We start from the raw sequence: 18,578 nt of genomic DNA on the forward strand, positions 1-18,578 counted from the left end.
TGTGGTGGGCCCCCCCTCAATGTCTTGATGTGGTGGGCCCCCCCTCAATGTCTTGATGTGGTGGGCCCCCCCTCAATGTCTTGATGTGGTGGGACCCCCCCCTCAATGTCTTGATGTGGTGGGACCCCCCCCTCAATGTCTTGATGTGGTGGGCCCCCCCCCTCAATGTCTTGATGTGGTGGGCCCCCCCTCAATGTCTTGATGTGGTGGGCCCCCCCTCAATGTCTTGATGTGGTGGGCCCCCCCCCCTCAATGTCTTGATGTGGTGGGCCCCCCCCCCCTCAATGTCTTGATGTGGTGGCCCCCCCCCCTCAATGTCTTGATGTGGTGGGCCCCCCTCAGTGATGTTATTTTCTCTCCTCCTGCTGTCCAGTTCATCAAAGTCCAGATCCGTCAAGACCTGGCTCTGGATGTATCAACCGCCCCAGCTGACCGGAGCCTAGCTCCCCTTCCTCCTCAGACTGCTAGCCCCATGCCCACCACCACGCTGCCCCCTGCAGGCCAACCCCCCCAGACCAGGACAGCTCCAGCCACGGTAGAGATCAGTAACCGCACCATCGTGTTTCCTGCCACGCCCTCAGGAGAAACCTCAGGTAGGAGACAATCTCTGACTCCCAGCGTTACTCAGCGTTGGGACGTATCTATAATCTCTGACTCCCAGCGTTACTCAGCGTTGGAACATATCTATAATCCCAGCATTGGGACATATCTATAATCTCAGCATTGGGACATACAGTGGGGCAAAAAAGTATTTAGTCAGCCACCAATTGTGCAAGTTCTCCCACTTAAAAATATGAGAGAGGCCTGTAATTTTCATCATAGTTACACTTCAACTATGACAGACAAAATGAGGAAAAAAATTCCAGAAAATTACATTGTAGGATTTTTTATGAATTTATTTGCAAATTATGGTGGAAAATAAGTATTTGGTCACCTACAAACAAGCAAGATTTCTGGCTCTCACAGACCTGTAACTTCTTCTTTAAGAGGCTCCTCTGTCCTCCACTCGTTACCTGTATTAATGGCACCTGTTTGAACTTGTTATCAGTATAAAAGACACCTGTCCACAACCTCAAACAGTCAAACTCCAAACTCCACTATGGCCAAGACCAAAGAGCTGTCAAAGGACACCAGAAACAAAATTGTAGACCTGCACCAGGCTGGGAAGACTGAATCTGCAATAGGTAAGCAGCTTGGTTTGAAGAAATCAACTGTGGGAGCAATTATTAGAAAATGGAAGACATACAAGACCACTGATAATCTCCCTCGATCTGGGGCTCCACGCAAGATCTCACCCCGTGGGTTCAAAAATGATCACAAGAACGGTGAGCAAAAATCCCAGAACCACACGGGGGGACCTAGTGAATGACCTGCAGAGAGCTGGGACCAAAGTAACAAAGCCTACCATCAGTAACACACTACGCCGCCAGGGACTCAAATCCTGCAGTGCCAGACGTGTCCCCCTGCTTAAGCCAGTACATGTCCAGGCCCGTCTGAAGTTTGCTAGAGAGAATTTGGATGATCCAGAAGAAGATTGGGAGAATGTCATATGGTCAGATGAAACCAAAATAGAACTTTTTGGTAAAAACTCAACTCGTCGTGTTTGGAGGACAAAGAATGCTGAGTTGCATCCAAAGAACACCATACCTACTGTGAAGCATGGGGGTGGAAACATCATGCTTTGGGGCTGTTTTTCTGCAAAGGGACCAGGACGACTGATCCGTGTAAAGGAAAGAATGAATGGGGCCATGTATCGTGAGATTTTGAGTGAAAACCTCCTTCCATCAGCAAGGGCATTGAAGATGAAACGTGGCTGGGTCTTTCAGCATGACAATGATCCCAAACACACCGCCCGGGCAACGAAGGAGTGGCTTCGTAAGAAGCATTTCAAGGTCCTGGAGTGGCCTAGCCAGTCTCCAGATCTCAACCCCATAGAAAATCTTTGGAGGGAGTTGAAAGTCTGTGTTGCCCAGCATCAGCCCCAAAACATCACTGCTCTAGAGAAGATCTGCATGGAGGAATGGGCCAAAATACCAGCAACAGTGTGTGAAAACCTTGTGAAGACTTACAGAAAACGTTTGACCTCTGTCATTGCCAACAAAGGGTATATAACAAAGTATTGAGAAACTTTTGTTATTGACCAAATACTTATTTTCCACCATAATTTGCAAATAAATTCATTAAAAATCCTACAATGTGATTTTCTGGAATTTATTTCCTCATTTTGTCTGTCATAGTTGAAGTGTACCTATGATGAAAATTACAGGCCTCATCTTTTTAAGTGGGAGAACTTGCACAATTGGTGGCTGACTAAATACTTTTTTGCCCCACTGTATCTATAATCTCAGCATTGGGACATATCTATAATCTCAGCATTGGGACATATCTATAATCTCAGCATTGGGACATATCTATAATCTCAGCATTGGGACATATCTATAATCTCAGCATTGGGACATATCTATAATCTCAGCATTGGGACATATCTATAATCTCAGCATTGGGACATATCTATAATCTCAGCATTGGGACATATCTATAATCTCAGCGTTGGGACATATCTATAATCTCAGCGTTGGGACATATCTATAATCTCAGCGTTGGGACATATCTATAATCTCAGCGTTGGGACATATCTATAATCCCAGCGTTGGGACATATCTATAATCTCAGCATTGGGACATATCTATAATCTCAGCATTGGGACATATCTATAATCTCAGCATTGGGACATATCTATAATCTCAGCATTGGGACATATCTTTAATCTCAGCATTGGGACATATCTATAATCTCAGCATTGGGACATATCTATAATCTCAGCATTGGGACATATCTATAATCTCAGCATTGGGACATATCTATAATCCCAGCATTGGGACATATCTATAATCCCAGCGTTGGGACATATCTATAATCTCAGCATTGGGACATATCTATAATCCAACCGTTGGGACATATCCATAATCCCAGCGTTGGGACATATCTATAATCCCAGCGTTGGGACATATATATAATCTCTGACTCCCAGCGTTACTCAGCATTGGGACATATCTATAATCTCAGCATTGGGACATATCTATAATCCCAGCATTGGGACATATATATAATCTCAGCATTGGGACATATCTATAATCCCAGCGTTGGGACATATCTATAATCCCAGCGTTGGGACATATCTATAATCCCAGCGTTGGGACATATCTATAATCTCAGCGTTGGGACATATCTATAATCTCAGCGTTGGGACAAATCTATAATCTGACTCCCAGCGTTACTCAGCGTTGGGACATATCTATAATCCCAGCATTGGGACATATCTATAATCTCTGACACTCAGCATTGGGACATATCTAAAATCTGACTCCCAGCGTTACTCAGCGTTGGGACATATCTATAATCTCAGCATTGGGACATATCTATAATCTCTGACACTCAGCATTGGGACATATCTAAAATCTGACTCCCAGCGTTACTCAGCGTTGGGACATATCTATAATCTGACTCCCAGCGTTACTCAGCGTTGGGACATATCTATAATCTGACTCCCAGCGTTACTCAGCGTTGGGACATATCTATAATCTGACTCCCAGCGTTACTCAGCGTTGGGACATATCTATAATCTGACTCCCAGCGTTACTCAGCGTTGGGACATATCTATAATCTGACTCCCAGCGTTACTCAGCGTTGGGACATATCTATAATCTGACTCCCAGCGTTACTCAGCGTTGGGACATATCTATAATCTGACTCCCAGCGTTACTCAGCGTTGGGACATATCTATAATCTGACTCCCAGCGTTACTCAGCGTTGGGACATATCTATAATCTGACTCCCAGCGTTACTCAGCGTTGGGACATATCTATAATCTGACTCCCAGCGTTACTCAGCATTGGGACATATCTATAATCTCAGCATTGGGACATATCTATAATCCCAGCATTGGGACATATATATAATCTCAGCATTGGGACATATCTATAATCCCAGCGTTGGGACATATCTATAATCCCAGCGTTGGGACATATCTATAATCCCAGCGTTGGGACATATCTATAATCCCAGCGTTGGGACATATCTATAATCTCAGCGTTGGGACATATCTATAATCTCAGCGTTGGGACAAATCTATAATCTGACTCCCAGCGTTACTCAGCGTTGGGACAAATCTATAATCTGACTCCCAGCGTTACTCAGCGTTGGGACATATCTATAATCCCAGCATTGGGACATATCTATAATCTCTGACACTCAGCATTGGGACATATCTAAAATCTGACTCCCAGCGTTACTCAGCGTTGGGACATATCTATAATCTCAGCATTGGGACATATCTATAATCTCTGACACTCAGCATTGGGACATATCTAAAATCTGACTCCCAGCGTTACTCAGCGTTGGGACATATCTATAATCTGACTCCCAGCGTTACTCAGCGTTGGGACATATCTATAATCTGACTCCCAGCGTTACTCAGCGTTGGGACATATCTATAATCTGACTCCCAGCGTTACTCAGCGTTGGGACATATCTATAATCTGACTCCCAGCGTTACTCAGCGTTGGGACATATCTATAATCTCTGGAGTTTGCCAGTCAATAGCCCCATTTCCCCTCTAGATAATACAACATGCTGTGTATGTTCTTGAAGAATGATCCTGTTTCCAGTGTTTTGGTCTAAAGGCCGTGTCTTCCTTCGTCAGAGTCCTCTGTGGAGGTGGAGAATGGAGGAGAACAGGTGAGGTGGTACCTGTCTTCCTTCGCCCCTCCCTATGTGAAGGGGGTGGACAGCAGTGGGGATGTTTACCGAGCCACCTACACAGCCTTCAGATGTCCCAGAGTCTCTGGGACCCTGGCAGCAAACCACAAGATGCAGGTGAATGAATCTCTACCCCTACCTCTGGCTTTATGAGGGTTACTGACCACCCAGCTTTACCCAGTCACACCCCTGGTCCCCAGAACATACCTTTATTAGGGGTACTGACCACCCAGCTTTACCCAGTCACACCCCTGGTCCCCAGAACATACCTTTATTAGGGGGGTTACTGACCACCCAGCTTTACCCAGTCACACCCCTGGTCCCCAGAACATACCTTTATTAGGGGGGTTACTGACCACCCAGCTTTACCCAGTCACACCCCTGGTCCCCAGAACATACCTTTATTAGGGGTACTGACCACCCAGCTTTACCCAGTCACACCCCTGGTCCCCAGAACATACCTTTATTAGGGTTACTGTCCACCCAGCTTTACCCAGTCACACCCCTGGTCCCCAGAACATACCTTTATTAGGGGGGTTACTGACCACCCAGCTTTACCCAGTCACACCCCTACCCCACCCAGAACATACCTTTATTAGGGGGGTTACTGACCACCCAGCTTTACCCAGTCACACCCCTGGTCCCCAGAACGTACCTTTATTAGGGGGGTTACTGACCACCCAGCTTTACCCAGTCACACCCCTGGTCCCCAGAACATACCTTTATTAGGGGGGTTACTGACCACCCAGCTTTACCCAGTCACACCCCTGGTCCCCAGAACATACCTTTATTAGGGGGGTTACTGACCACCCAGCTTTACCCAGTCACACCCCTGGTCCCCAGAACATACCTTTATTAGGGGGGTTACTGACCACCCAGCTTTACCCAGTCACACCCCTGGTCCCCAGAACATACCTTTATTAGGGGGGTTACTGACCACCCAGCTTTACCCAGTCACACCCCTGGTCCCCAGAACATACCGTTATTAGGGGGGTTACTGACCACCCAGCTTTACCCAGTCACACCCCTGGTCCCCAGAACATACCGTTATTAGGGGGGTTACTGACCACCCAGCTTTACCCAGTCACACCCCTGGTCCCCAGAACATACCTTTATTAGGGTTACTGTCCACCCAGCTTTACCCAGTCACACCCCTGGTCCCCAGAACATACCTTTATTAGGGGGGTTACTGACCACCCAGCTTTACCCAGTCACACCCCTACCCCACCCAGAACATACCTTTATTAGGTGTGTCCTCTCCTCCTGGCTGTTGATGTGTACTCCTGTTAATGTCCTCCTCTCCTCCTGTTGATGTCTCCTCCTGTTAATGTCCTCCTCTCCTCCTGTTGATGTCTCCTCCTGTTGATGTCCTCCTCTCCTCCTGTTGATGTCTCCTCTCCTCTTGTTGATGTCTCCTCCTCTCCTCTTGTTGATGTCTCCTCCTGTTGATGTCTCCTCCTCTCCTCCTGTTGATGTCTCCTCCTCTCCTCTCCTGTTGATGTCTCCTCCTGTTGATGTCTCCTCCTCTCCTCTCCTGTTAATGTCTCCTCCTCTCCTCTCCTGTTGATGTCTCCTCCTCTCCTCTCCTGTTGATGTCTCCTCCTCTCCTCCCTGTTGATGTCTCCTCCTCTCCTCCTGTTGATGTCTCCTCCTCTCCTCCTGTTGATGTCTCCTCCTCTCCTCTTGTTGATGTCTCCTCCTCTCCTCTTGTTGATGTCTCCTCCTCTCCTCTCCTGTTGATGTCTCCTCCTGTTGATGTCCTCCTCTCCTCTCCTGTTGATGTCTCCTCCTCTCCTCTCCTGTTGATGTCTCCTCCTGTTGATGTCTCCTCCTCTCCTCCTGTTGATGTCCTCCTCTCCTGTTGATGTCTCCTCCTGTTGATGTCTCCTCCTCTCCTCCTCTCCTCCTGTTGATGTCTCCTCCTCTCCTCCTGTTGATGTCTCCTCCTCTCCTCCTGTTGATGTCTCCTCCTCTCCTCCTGTTGATGTCTCCTCCTCTCCTCCTGTTGATGTCTCCTCCTCTCCTCCTGTTGATGTCTCCTCCTCTCCTCTCCTGTTGATGTCTCCTCCTGTTGATGTCTCCTCCTCTCCTCCTGTTGATGTCCTCCTCTCCTGTTGATGTCTCCTCCTGTTGATGTCTCCTCCTCTCCTCCTGTTGATGTCTCCTCCTGTTGATGTCTCCTCCTCTCCTCCTGTTGATGTCTCCTCCTGTTGATGTCTCCTCCTCTCCTCCTGTTGATGTCTCCTCCTCTCCTCCTGTTGATGTCTCCTCCTCTCCTCCTGTTGATGTCTCCTCCTCTCCTCTCCTGTTGATGTCTCCTCCTCTCCTCTCCTGTTGATGTCTCCTCCTCTCCTCTCCTGTTGATGTCTCCTCCTCTCCTCTCCTGTTGATGTCTCCTCCTCTCCTCTCCTGTTGATGTCTCCTCCTCTCCTCTCCTGTTGATGTCTCCTCCTCTCCTCTCCTGTTGATGTCTCCTCCTCTCCTCTCCTGTTGATGTCTCCTCCTCTCCTCCTCTTGATGTCTCCTCCTCTCCTCCTCTTGTTGATGTCTCCTCCTCTCCTCCTCTTGTTGATGTCTCCTCCTCTCCTCCTCTTGTTGATGTCTCCTCCTCTCCTCCTCTTGTTGATGTCCTCCTCTCCTCTTGTTGATGTCTCCTCCTCTCCTCTTGTTGATGTCTCCTCCTCTCCTCCTGTTGATGTCTCCTCTTGTTGATGTCTCCTCCTCTCCTCCTGTTGATGTGTCCTCCTCTCCTCCTGTTGATGTCTCCTCCTGTTGACGTGTCCTCCTCTCCTCCAGGTGCCCATCACCTTCCTGCCGAGGGACCGAGGGGACTATGCTCAGTTCTGGGACCTGGAGTGTCACCCAGTGGCTGAGCCTCAGCACAAGACCAGGATACGCTTCCAGCTCTGTGGCACTGTGAGTCGACTGGTCTAGGACATGGTATACTACCATAGCACAAGACCAGGATACGCTTCCAGCTCTGTGGCACTGTGAGTCCACTGGTATAGGACATGGTATACTACCATAGCACAAGACCAGGATACGCTTCCAGCTCTGTGGCACTGTGAGTCCACTGGTCTAGGACATAGTATACTACCATAGCACAAGACCAGGATACGCTTCCAGCTCTGTGGCACTGTGAGTCCACTGGTATAGGACATGGTATACTACCATAGCACAAGACCAGGATACGCTTCCAGCTCTGTGGCACTGTGAGTCGACTGGTCTAGGACATAGTATACTACCATAGCACAAGACCAGGATACGCTTCCAGCTCTGTGGCACTGTGAGTCCACTGGTCTAGGACATAGTATACTACCATAGCACAAGACCAGGATACGCTTCCAGCTCTGTGGCACTGAGTCGACTGGTCTAGGACATAGTATACTACCATAGCACAAGACCAGGATACGCTTCCAGCTCTGTGGCACTGTGAGTCCACTGGTCTAGGACATGGTATACTACCATAGCACAAGACCAGGATACGCTTCCAGCTCTGTGGCACTGTGAGTCGACTGGTCTAGGACATGGTATACTACCATAGCACAAGACCAGGATACGCTTCCAGCTCTGTGGCACTGTGAGTCCACTGGTCTAGGACATGGTATACTACCATAGCACAAGACCAGGATACGCTTCCAGCTCTGTGGCACTGTGAGTCCACTGGTATAGGACATGGTATACTACCATAGCACAAGACCAGGATACGCTTCCAGCTCTGTGGCACTGTGAGTCGACTGGTCTAGGACATAGTATACTACCATAGCACAAGACCAGGATACGCTTCCAGCTCTGTGGCACTGTGAGTCCACTGGTCTAGGACATAGTATACTACCATAGCACAAGACCAGGATACGCTTCCAGCTCTGTGGCACTGAGTCGACTGGTCTAGGACATAGTATACTACCATAGCACAAGACCAGGATACGCTTCCAGCTCTGTGGCACTGTGAGTCCACTGGTCTAGGACATGGTATACTACCATAGCACAAGACCAGGATACGCTTCCAGCTCTGTGGCACTGTGAGTCGACTGGTCTAGGACATGGTATACTACCATAGCACAAGACCAGGATACGCTTCCAGCTCTGTGGCACTGTGAGTCGACTGGTCTAGGACATAGTATACTACCATAGCACAAGACCAGGATACGCTTCCAGCTCTGTGGCACTGTGAGTCGACTGGTCTAGGACATGGTATACTACCATAGACTGGTATAGAGTATACTACCATAGCACAAGACCAGGATACGCTTCCAGCTCTGTGGCACTGAGTCGACTGGTCTAGGACATAGTATACTACCATAGCACAAGACCAGGATACGCTTCCAGCTCTGTGGCACTGTGAGTCGACTGGTCTAGGACATAGTATACTACCATAGCACAAGACCAGGATACGCTTCCAGCTCTGTGGCACTGTGAGTCGACTGGTCTAGGACATGGTATACTACCATAGCACAAGACCAGGATACGCTTCCAGCTCTGTGGCACTGTGAGTCGACTGGTCTAGGACATAGTATACTACCATAGCACAAGACCAGGATACGCTTCCAGCTCTGTGGCACTGTGAGTCCACTGGTCTAGGACATGGTATACTACCATAGCACAAGACCAGGATACGCTTCCAGCTCTGTGTCACTGTGAGTTGACTGGTCTAGGACATAGTATACTACCATAGCACAAGACCAGGATACGCTTCCAGCTCTGTGGCACTGTGAGTCCACTGGTCTAGGACATAGTATACTACCATAGCACAAGACCAGGATACGCTTCCAGCTCTGTGGCACTGAGTCGACTGGTCTAGGACATAGTATACTACCATAGCACAAGACCAGGATACGCTTCCAGCTCTGTGGCACTGTGTCCACTGGTCTAGGACATGGTATACTACCATAGCACAAGACCAGGATACGCTTCCAGCTCTGTGGCACTGTGAGTCGACTGGTCTAGGACATGGTATACTACCATAGCACAAGACCAGGATACGCTTCCAGCTCTGTGGCACTGTGAGTCCACTGGTCTAGGACATAGTATACTACCATAGCACAAGACCAGGATACGCTTCCAGCTCTGTGGCACTGTGAGTCGACTGGTCTAGGACATAGTATACTACCATAGCACAAGACCAGGATACGCTTCCAGCTCTGTGGCACTGTGAGTCCACTGGTCTAGGACATAGTATACTACCATAGCACAAGACCAGGATACGCTTCCAGCTCTGTGGCACTGAGTCGACTGGTCTAGGACATAGTATACTACCATAGCACAAGACCAGGATACGCTTCCAGCTCTGTGGCACTGTGAGTCGACTGGTCTAGGACATGGTATACTACCATAGCACAAGACCAGGATACGCTTCCAGCTCTGTGGCACTGTGAGTCGACTGGTCTAGGACATAGTATACTACCATAGCACAAGACCAGGATACGCTTCCAGCTCTGTGGCACTGTGAGTCGACTGGTCTAGGACATGGTATACTACCATAGACTGGTATAGAGTATACTACCATAGCACAAGACCAGGATACGCTTCCAGCTCTGTGGCACTGAGTCGACTGGTCTAGGACATAGTATACTAACATAGCACAAGACCAGGATACGCTTCCAGCTCTGTGGCACTGTGAGTCGACTGGTCTAGGACATGGTATACTACCATAGCACAAGACCAGGATACGCTTCCAGCTCTGTGGCACTGTGAGTCGACTGGTCTAGGACATAGTATACTACCATAGCACAAGACCAGGATACGCTTCCAGCTCTGTGGCACTGTGAGTCCACTGGTCTAGGACATGGTATACTACCATAGCACAAGACCAGGATACGCTTCCAGCTCTGTGGCACTGTGAGTCGACTGGTCTAGGACATAGTATACTACCATAGCACAAGACCAGGATACGCTTCCAGCTCTGTGGCACTGTGAGTCCACTGGTCTAGGACATGGTATACTACCATAGCACAAGACCAGGATACGCTTCCAGCTCTGTGGCACTGTGAGTCGACTGGTCTAGGACATGGTATACTACCATAGCACAAGACCAGGATACGCTTCCAGCTCTGTGGCACTGTGAGTCGACTGGTCTAGGACACCATATACTACTGGTATAGGGTTATACTACCAGGAGACTGGTCTAGGACATAGTATACTACTGGTATAGGGTTATACTACCAGGAGACTGGTCTAGGACACCATATACTACTGGTATAGGGTTATACTACCAGGAGACTGGTCTAGGACATAGTATACTACTGGTATAGGGTTATACTACCAGGAGACTGGTCTAGGACACCATATACTACTGGTATAGGGTTATACTACCAGGAGACTGGTCTAGGACACCATATACTACTGGTATAGGGTTATACTACCAGGAGACTGGTCTAGGACATAGTATACTACTGGTATAGGGTTATACTACCAGGAGACTGGTCTAGGACACCATATACTACTGGTATAGGGTTATACTACCAGGAGACTGGTCTAGGACACCATATACTACTGGTATAGGGTTAGGGTTATACTACCAGGAGACTGGTCTAGGACACCATATACTACTGGTATAGGGTTAGGGTTATACTACCAGGACATAGTATACTACCATAGACTGGTATAGGGTTAGGGTTATACTGGTAGTAGACTATAGGACAGTCGACTGGTCTAGGACACCATATACTACTGGTCTAGGGTTAGGGTTATACTACCAGGACATAGTATACTACCATAGACTGGTATAGGGTTAGGGTTATACTGGTAGTAGACTATAGGACACCATTATACTGGTAGGAGACTGTTATAGGACACCATTATACTGGTAGGAGACTGTTATAGGACATCATTATACTGGTAGGAGACTGTTATAGGACACCATTGTACTGCAGGGTGACTTCCTGCTTTAGAAGTCTTCCCATTGTGATCAAGCCTCAACTAGCAGAAGGATGAAGGGGAGGTTTAAAGTTGTTTTTATTGGATTTGTCTTCGAAGAAGACATTTTCTGTAGATAAACTTAACTTTTGGATATGGTGTCCCCTAATGAATACGACCCTTTTGCTTTTACGGTGGCGTGGAGGGTGGCGGTGGCGATGATGATGATGGTGTGTTTCAGGGTGTGAAGGTTGGTCCAGCGGTGGCTCCTCAGGAAGCAGACTGTTCTCTGGTGAAGACTGAAGCCTTTAAGACCAGGAGAAGACCTGACCCGGTTGCTGATGGGGGCATGACTGGGTAAGGACTGGCAGTCAGGTCTCACTAGTGATGACTGGGTAAGGACTGGCAGTCAGGTCTCATTAGTGATGACTGGGTAAGGACTGGCAGTCAGGTCTCACTAGTGATGACTGGGTAAGGACTGGCAGTCAGGTCTCATTAGTGATGACTGGGTAAGGACTGGCAGTCAGGTCTCACTAGTGATGACTGGGTAAGGACTGGCAGTCAGGGCTCACTAGTGATGACTGGGTAAGGACTGGCAGTCAGGTCTCACTAGTGATGACTGGGTAAGGACTGGCAGTCAGGGCTCACTAGTGATGACTGGGTAAGGACTGGCAGTCAGGTCTCACTAGTGATGACTGGGTAAGGACTGGCAGTCAGGTCTCACTAGTGATGACTGGGTAAGGACTGGCAGTCAGGTCTCACTAGTGATTACTAGAAAAACAAGGTCAATCCTCCACAGTCCAGAGCACAGTGGAGGATGAATCCCAAAACAGGGAGCACTAGTTAGCCAGCTAGTTAACCAGACTGGCTAACATTCAGATATAGCTCTTGATTTGATCTGAAGGATAACTGGTCTCGAAGCTCAGAGCCCCATGGAGGAGGAAGGTTCAGGGTGGAGGAGGAAGGTCCAGGTAGATGTTCAGGAAGCTCAGAGCCCCATGGAGGAGGAAGGTCCAGGTAGATGTTCAGGAAGCTCAGAGCCCCATGGAGGAGGAAGGTCCAGGTAGATGTTCAGGAAGCTCAGAGCCCCATGGAGAAGGAAGGTCCGGGTAGATGTTCAGGAAGCTCAGAGCCCCATGGAGGAGGAAGGTCCAGGTAGATGTTCAGGAAGATCAGAGCCCCATGGAGGAGGAAGGTCCAGGTAGATGTTCAGGAAGCTCAGAGCCCCATGGAGGAGTAAGGGTCAGGTAGATGTTCAGGAAGCTCAGAGCCCCATGGAGGAGGAAGGTTCAGGTAGATGTTCAGGAAGCTCAGAGCCCCATGGATGAGGAAGGTCCAGGTAGATGTTCATGAAGCTCAGGGCCCCATGGAGGAGGAAGGTTCAGGTAGATGTTCAGGAAGCTCAGAAGGCCCATGGAGGAGGAAGGTCCAGGTAGATGTTAAATGTGTGGATGTTGTGTGTTCCAGTCAGGAGGAGGCTCTGTGTAGGGGGGTGTACGCCCCCCAGGACCACTACTCGTTCCCCCCTACCAGGGTGGGGGAGACCAGCACACTGAAGGTCAACATGAGAAACAACTCCTTGGAAACGCATGGGGTGAGCAACACACACACACACACACACACACAATAATTGCATGAACTGTGATTGGATGTGATAACTACCCAGAATGCTTTGCATTGCATGGATTTGATGTTGAGCTTGTCTGATGTTGCAGCTGATGTTCCTAACCCCTAAAGAGCCCTTCCACATCAAGCATTCCAAATATTCCCTCAGGTGAGTCAACGCTGCTTCGTGACTCTTCTGTAATCAGTGTCCTGGTTAGCCTGGCCACAGAGCTATACTATGGCCACAGAGCTATACTATGACCATAGAAGTCGTGACGGGTCCTCTTCTGTAGTCAGTATCCTGGTTAGCCTGGCCACAGAGCTATACTATGGCCACAGAGCTATACTATGACCATAGAAGTCGTGACGGGTCCTCTTCTGTAGTCAGTATCCTGGTTAGCCTGGCCACAGAGCTATACTATGACCATAGAAGTCGTGACGGGTCCTCTTCTGTAGTCAGTATCCTGGTTAGCCTGGCCACAGAGCTATACTATGACCATAGAAGTCGTGACGGGTCCTCTTCTGTAGTCAGTATCCTGGTTAGCCTGGCCACAGGGCTATACTATGACCATAGAAGTCGTGACGGGTCCTCTTCTGTAGTCAGTATCCTGGTTAGCCTGGCCACAGAGCTATACTATGGCCACAGAGCTATACTATGACCATAGAAGTCGTGACGGGTCCTCTTCTGTAGTCAGTATCCTGGTTAGCCTGGCCACAGAGCTATACTATGACCATAGAAGTCGTGACGGGTCCTCTTCTGTAGTCAGTATCCTGGTTAGCCTGGCCACAGGGCTATACTATGACCATAGAAGTCGTGACAGTTCATCTTCTGTAGTCAGTATCCTTGTTAGCCTGGCCACAGAGCTATACTATGACCATAGAAGTTGACCAAGACGGCCCAACCAGATCTGGGACCAGGCTAGGATGTACTGAAAGGCTGTGATTGATGCTGTATGTGTTACCTGAGTGTGACTTCCTGCTCCTAATGCTGTGGAAGCTACCAGAGAGGTCGGCCTGAGAGCGGCTGCACAGCAGGCCACTGCGTTGGTCAGGCTCTGGGCCTGAGAGCGGCTGGACAGCCGGCCACTGTGTTGGTCAGGCTCTGGGCCTGAGAGCAGGCCACTGTGTTGGCCAGGCTCTGGGCCTGAGAGCAGGCCACTGTGTTGGCCAGGCTCTGGGCCTGAGAGCAGGCCACTGTGTTGGTCAGGCTCTGGGCCTGAGAGCAGGCCACTGTGTTGGTCAGGCTCTGGGCCTGAGAGCAGGCCACTGTGTTGGTCAGGCTCTGGGCCTGAGAGCAGGCCACTGTGTTGGTCAGGCTCTGGGCCTGAGAGCGGCTGGACAGCCGGCCACTGTGTTGGTCAGGCTCTGGGCCTGAGAGCAGGCCACTGTGTTGGTCAGGCTCTGGGCCTGAGAGCAGGCCACTGTGTTGGTCAGGCTCTGGGCCTGAGAGCGGCTGGACAGCAGGCCACTGCGTTATATACTGGAGTAGGTGTGGTGGTGTGAGTTGCTGCTGTGTGGCAAATGGCACCTTGCTGCAAATCCTGACTCCTCCCATGATGCAAAGCATTGTCATTCACACGTCATCGCCATGTGGAATTAACTTTAGTTAATACATTTTTATCACAGTATTTTATCTTCCCAGTCTGAGATCGGTACTTCCTGTATCTGTTAGTCTGTTGTATTCTAACAGGTGTGTCTTCATGATCAATGTGAGATTGGAACTTCCTGTATCTGTCAGACTGTTGTATTTTAACAGGTGTGTCTTCATGATCAATGTGAGATTGGAACTTCCTGTATCTGTTAGTCTGTTGTATTCTAACAGGTGTGTCTTCATGATCAATGTGAGACTGGTACTTCCTGTATCTGTCAGACTGTTGTATTTTAACAGGTGTGTCTTCATGATCAATGTGAGACTGGTACTTCCTGTATCTGTTAGTCTGTTGTATTCTAACAGGTGTGTCTTCATGATCAATGTGAGATTGGAACTTCCTGTATCTGTCAGACTGTTGTATTTTAACAGGTGTGTCTTCATGATCAATGTGAGACTGGTACTTCCTGTATCTGTTAGTCTGTTGTATTCTAACAGGTGTGTCTTCATGATCAATGTGAGATTGGAACTTCCTGTATCTGTCAGACTGTTGTATTCTAACAGGTGTGTCTTCATGATCAATGTGAGACTGGTACTTCCTGTATCTGTTAGTCTGTTGTATTCTAACAGGTGTGTCTTCATGATCAATGTGAGATTGGAACTTCCTGTATCTGTCAGACTGTTGTATTCTAACAGGTGTGTCTTCATGATCAATGTGAGACTGGTACTTCCTGTATCTGTTAGTCTGTTGTATTCTAACAGGTGTGTCTTCATGATCAATGTGAGATTGGAACTTCCTGTATCTGTTAGTCTGTTGTATTCTAACAGGTGTGTCTTCATGATCAATGTGAGACTGGTACTTCCTGTATCTGTTAGACTGTTGTATTCTAACAGGTGTGTCTTCATGATCAATGTGAGATTGGAACTTCCTGTATCTGTCAGACTGTTGTATTCTAACAGGTGTGTCTTCATGATCAATGTGAGACTGGTACTTCCTGTATCTGTTAGACTGTTGTATTCTAACAGGTGTGTCTTCATGATCAATGTGAGACTGGTACTTCCTGTATCTGTCAGACTGTTGTATTCTAACAGGTCAGATGTGTCCTCATGATCAACACAGGCCAAGTTGTGTCTGTCTCTCAGGCCATGTTGTGTCTGTCTCTCAGGCCATGTTGTGTCTGTCTCTCAGGCCAGGTTGTGTCTGTCTCTCAGGCCAGGTTGTGTCTGTCTCTCAGGCCAGGTTGTGTCTGTCTCTCAGGCCAGGTTGTGTCTGTCTCTCAGGCCAGGTTGTGTCTGTCTCTCAGGCCAGGTTGTGTCTGTCTCTCAGGCCAGGTTGTGTCTGTCTCTCAGGCCAGGTTGTGTCTGTCTCTCAGGCCAGGTTGTGTCTGTCTCTCAGGCCAGGTTGTGTCTGTCTCTCAGGCCAGGTTGTGTGTCTCTGTCTCACATACTTGATTTTTTCCCATTTCTCCCTGCCCTCCAGATCCCAACGCTACATCCACCTGCCAGTTCAGTTCAAGCCGGTTGTAACTGGCAACCACTCCAGCCTGCTGTTGGTTCAGACGGATACCAGTGGAAACATCGCTATCCAGCTGACTGGTGAGGCCCTGACTGGCCTGAGGACTGCTGGTCTGGGTCAGTGAGGCCCTGACTGGCCTGAGGACTGCTGGTCTGGGTCAGTGAGGCCCTGACTGGCCTGAGGACTGCTGGTCTGGGTCAGTGAGGACTGCTGGTCTGGGTCAGTGAGGACTGCTGGTCTGGGTCAGTGAGGACTGCTGGTCTGGGTCAGTGAGGACTGCTGGTCTGGGTCAGTGAGGACTGCTGGTCTGGGTCAGTGAGGACTGCTGGTCTGGGTCAGTGAGGACTGCTGGTCTGGGTCAGTGAGGACTGCTGGTCTGGGTCAGTGAGGACTGCTGGTCTGGGTCAGCCTGGGTCACTACTTTAGACCAGAGCTGTATAGGGAATAGTGTGCCAGCATGAGACCACTACAGCTCTATATCCTATCCTCTGGGGGTCTGCATAGAGCTAGCAGACTACAGCTCTATATCCTATCCTCTGGGGGTCTACATGGAGCTAGCAGACTACAGCTCTATATCCTATCCTCTGGGGGTCTACATGGAGCTAGCAGACTACAGCTCTATATCCTATCCTCTGGGGGTCTGCATAGAGCTAGCAGACTACAGCTCTATATCCTATCCTCTGGGGGTCTACATGGAGCTAGCAGACTACAGCTCTATATCCTATCCTCTGGGGGTCTGCATAGAGCTAGCAGACTACAGCTCTATATCCTATCCTCTGGGGGTCTACATGGAGCTAGCAGACTACAGCTCTATATCCTATCCTCTGGGGGTCTACATGGAGCTAGCAGACTACAGCTCTATATCCTATCCTCTGGGGGTCTACATGGAGCTAGCAGACTACAGCTCTATATCCTATCCTCTGGGGGTCTGCATAGAGCTAGCAGACTACAGCTCTATATCCTATCCTCTGGGGGTCTACATGGAGCTAGCAGACTACAGCTCTATATCCTATCCTCTGGGGGTCTACATGGAGCTAGCAGACTACAGCTCTATATCCTACCCTCTGGGGGTCTACATGGAGCTAGCAGACTACAGCTCTATATCCTATCCTCTGGGGGTCTGCATGGAGCTAGCAGACTACAGCTCTATATCCTATCCTCTGGGGGTCTACATGGAGCTAGCAGACTACAGCTCTATATCCTATCCTCTGGGGGTCTGCATAGAGCTAGCAGACTACAGCTCTATATCCTATCCTCTGGGGGTCTGCATGGAGCTAGCAGACTACAGCTCTATATCCTATCCTCTGGGGGTCTGCATAGAGCTAGCAGACTACAGCTCTATATCCTATCCTCTGGGGGTCTGCATGGAGCTAGCAGACTACAGCTCTATATCCTATCCTCTGGGGGTCTACATGGAGCTATCAGACTAGAAACATTTTACTGAATGGGATGTCTAGTACAACTTGAAGAGTTGGCATGGCTGATGTCATGTGACAGGGTTTCTATGGGGTTTTGGTCAGGTGACCTACTGATGAACTTTTCAGCGTAACCTCAGTGCTTGGCCAGGAGGAGGTTTTCCATCAACTCATTGGTCCCTATTTTGGTTTTCTATTAGAAAAGGCACACGCTTTAAAAAAAGCACATGGTTGATATTTTATGTTATTGTGATTTTAAATTAACTAGATAAAATAAAGATTTGTCAAACATTTTGCTCGCTTTTTATTTTTTGCAATGTAGATGTTAAATTACTAGGCAAAGATGCCTATTTATATTTAAAATGCATTCTGAGACTTTGTGTTTTAGCTAAAACGTCAAACAAAATGCAGCGAATCCTACATGTACGTCAGGTAGCAGACTCTCTGTTCCAGAGCCACTTACAGGACCCATTACGTGCCAAGTGCTTCTGAGGGTGTTTGGTCCCTTTCAGACTATTAGGAAAAACCCCACAATGCATTGAGTGAATGTTGGGAAGACATCTTGGTTCCTTTCTAAACATGGCGATGTGAATGTAAAGAGGACTCGGGACCACAAAATGGGGGAAGTGAACTGGCAGGAGTTGAGTCCTCATTCAAGGGTAATATGAATACAGAGAACAGGTCTTTTGCTTACATTGTTTTAAATCCCAGAGTAGACTTTTTAAAGAGGACTGAGATCGTTTCTTTTAAAGAGGACTATGTGAAAACACCCACATACAGCCCTGAGTGACGTGAGTATCACAACCGGCCGTGATCGGGAGTCCCATAAGGCGGCACTCAA

At 48.7% G+C, this 18,578-nt stretch overlaps 1 protein-coding gene across 6 annotated transcripts in view; it reads left to right on the forward strand.

The window, feature by feature from the left end:
* Positions 1-18,030, forward strand: part of cep192 (centrosomal protein 192) — a 96,594-nt gene extending 78,564 nt beyond the window's left edge. For 5 of the 6 annotated variants that reach the window (XM_071395617.1, XM_071395619.1, XM_071395620.1 and 2 more), the window contains exons 40-46: positions 374-593; positions 4,703-4,875; positions 7,555-7,674; positions 11,855-11,970; positions 13,081-13,207; positions 13,329-13,387; positions 16,287-18,030. In XM_071395617.1, coding sequence (XP_071251718.1) covers positions 374-593; positions 4,703-4,875; positions 7,555-7,674; positions 11,855-11,970; positions 13,081-13,207; positions 13,329-13,387; positions 16,287-16,446 — 975 coding nt within the window. In that variant the 3' untranslated portion in view covers positions 16,447-18,030. The remainder of the gene's footprint in view (positions 1-373; positions 594-4,702; positions 4,876-7,554; positions 7,675-11,854; positions 11,971-13,080; positions 13,208-13,328; positions 13,388-16,286) is intronic. The other variant, XM_071395623.1, reaches the window with a different exon arrangement.
* Positions 18,031-18,578: the final 548 nt, after the last annotated feature.

The sequence above is a fragment of the Salvelinus alpinus genome, chromosome 4 (genome assembly GCF_045679555.1).
Source record: "Salvelinus alpinus chromosome 4, SLU_Salpinus.1, whole genome shotgun sequence".
Classification (NCBI taxonomy): domain Eukaryota; kingdom Metazoa; phylum Chordata; class Actinopteri; order Salmoniformes; family Salmonidae; genus Salvelinus; species Salvelinus alpinus.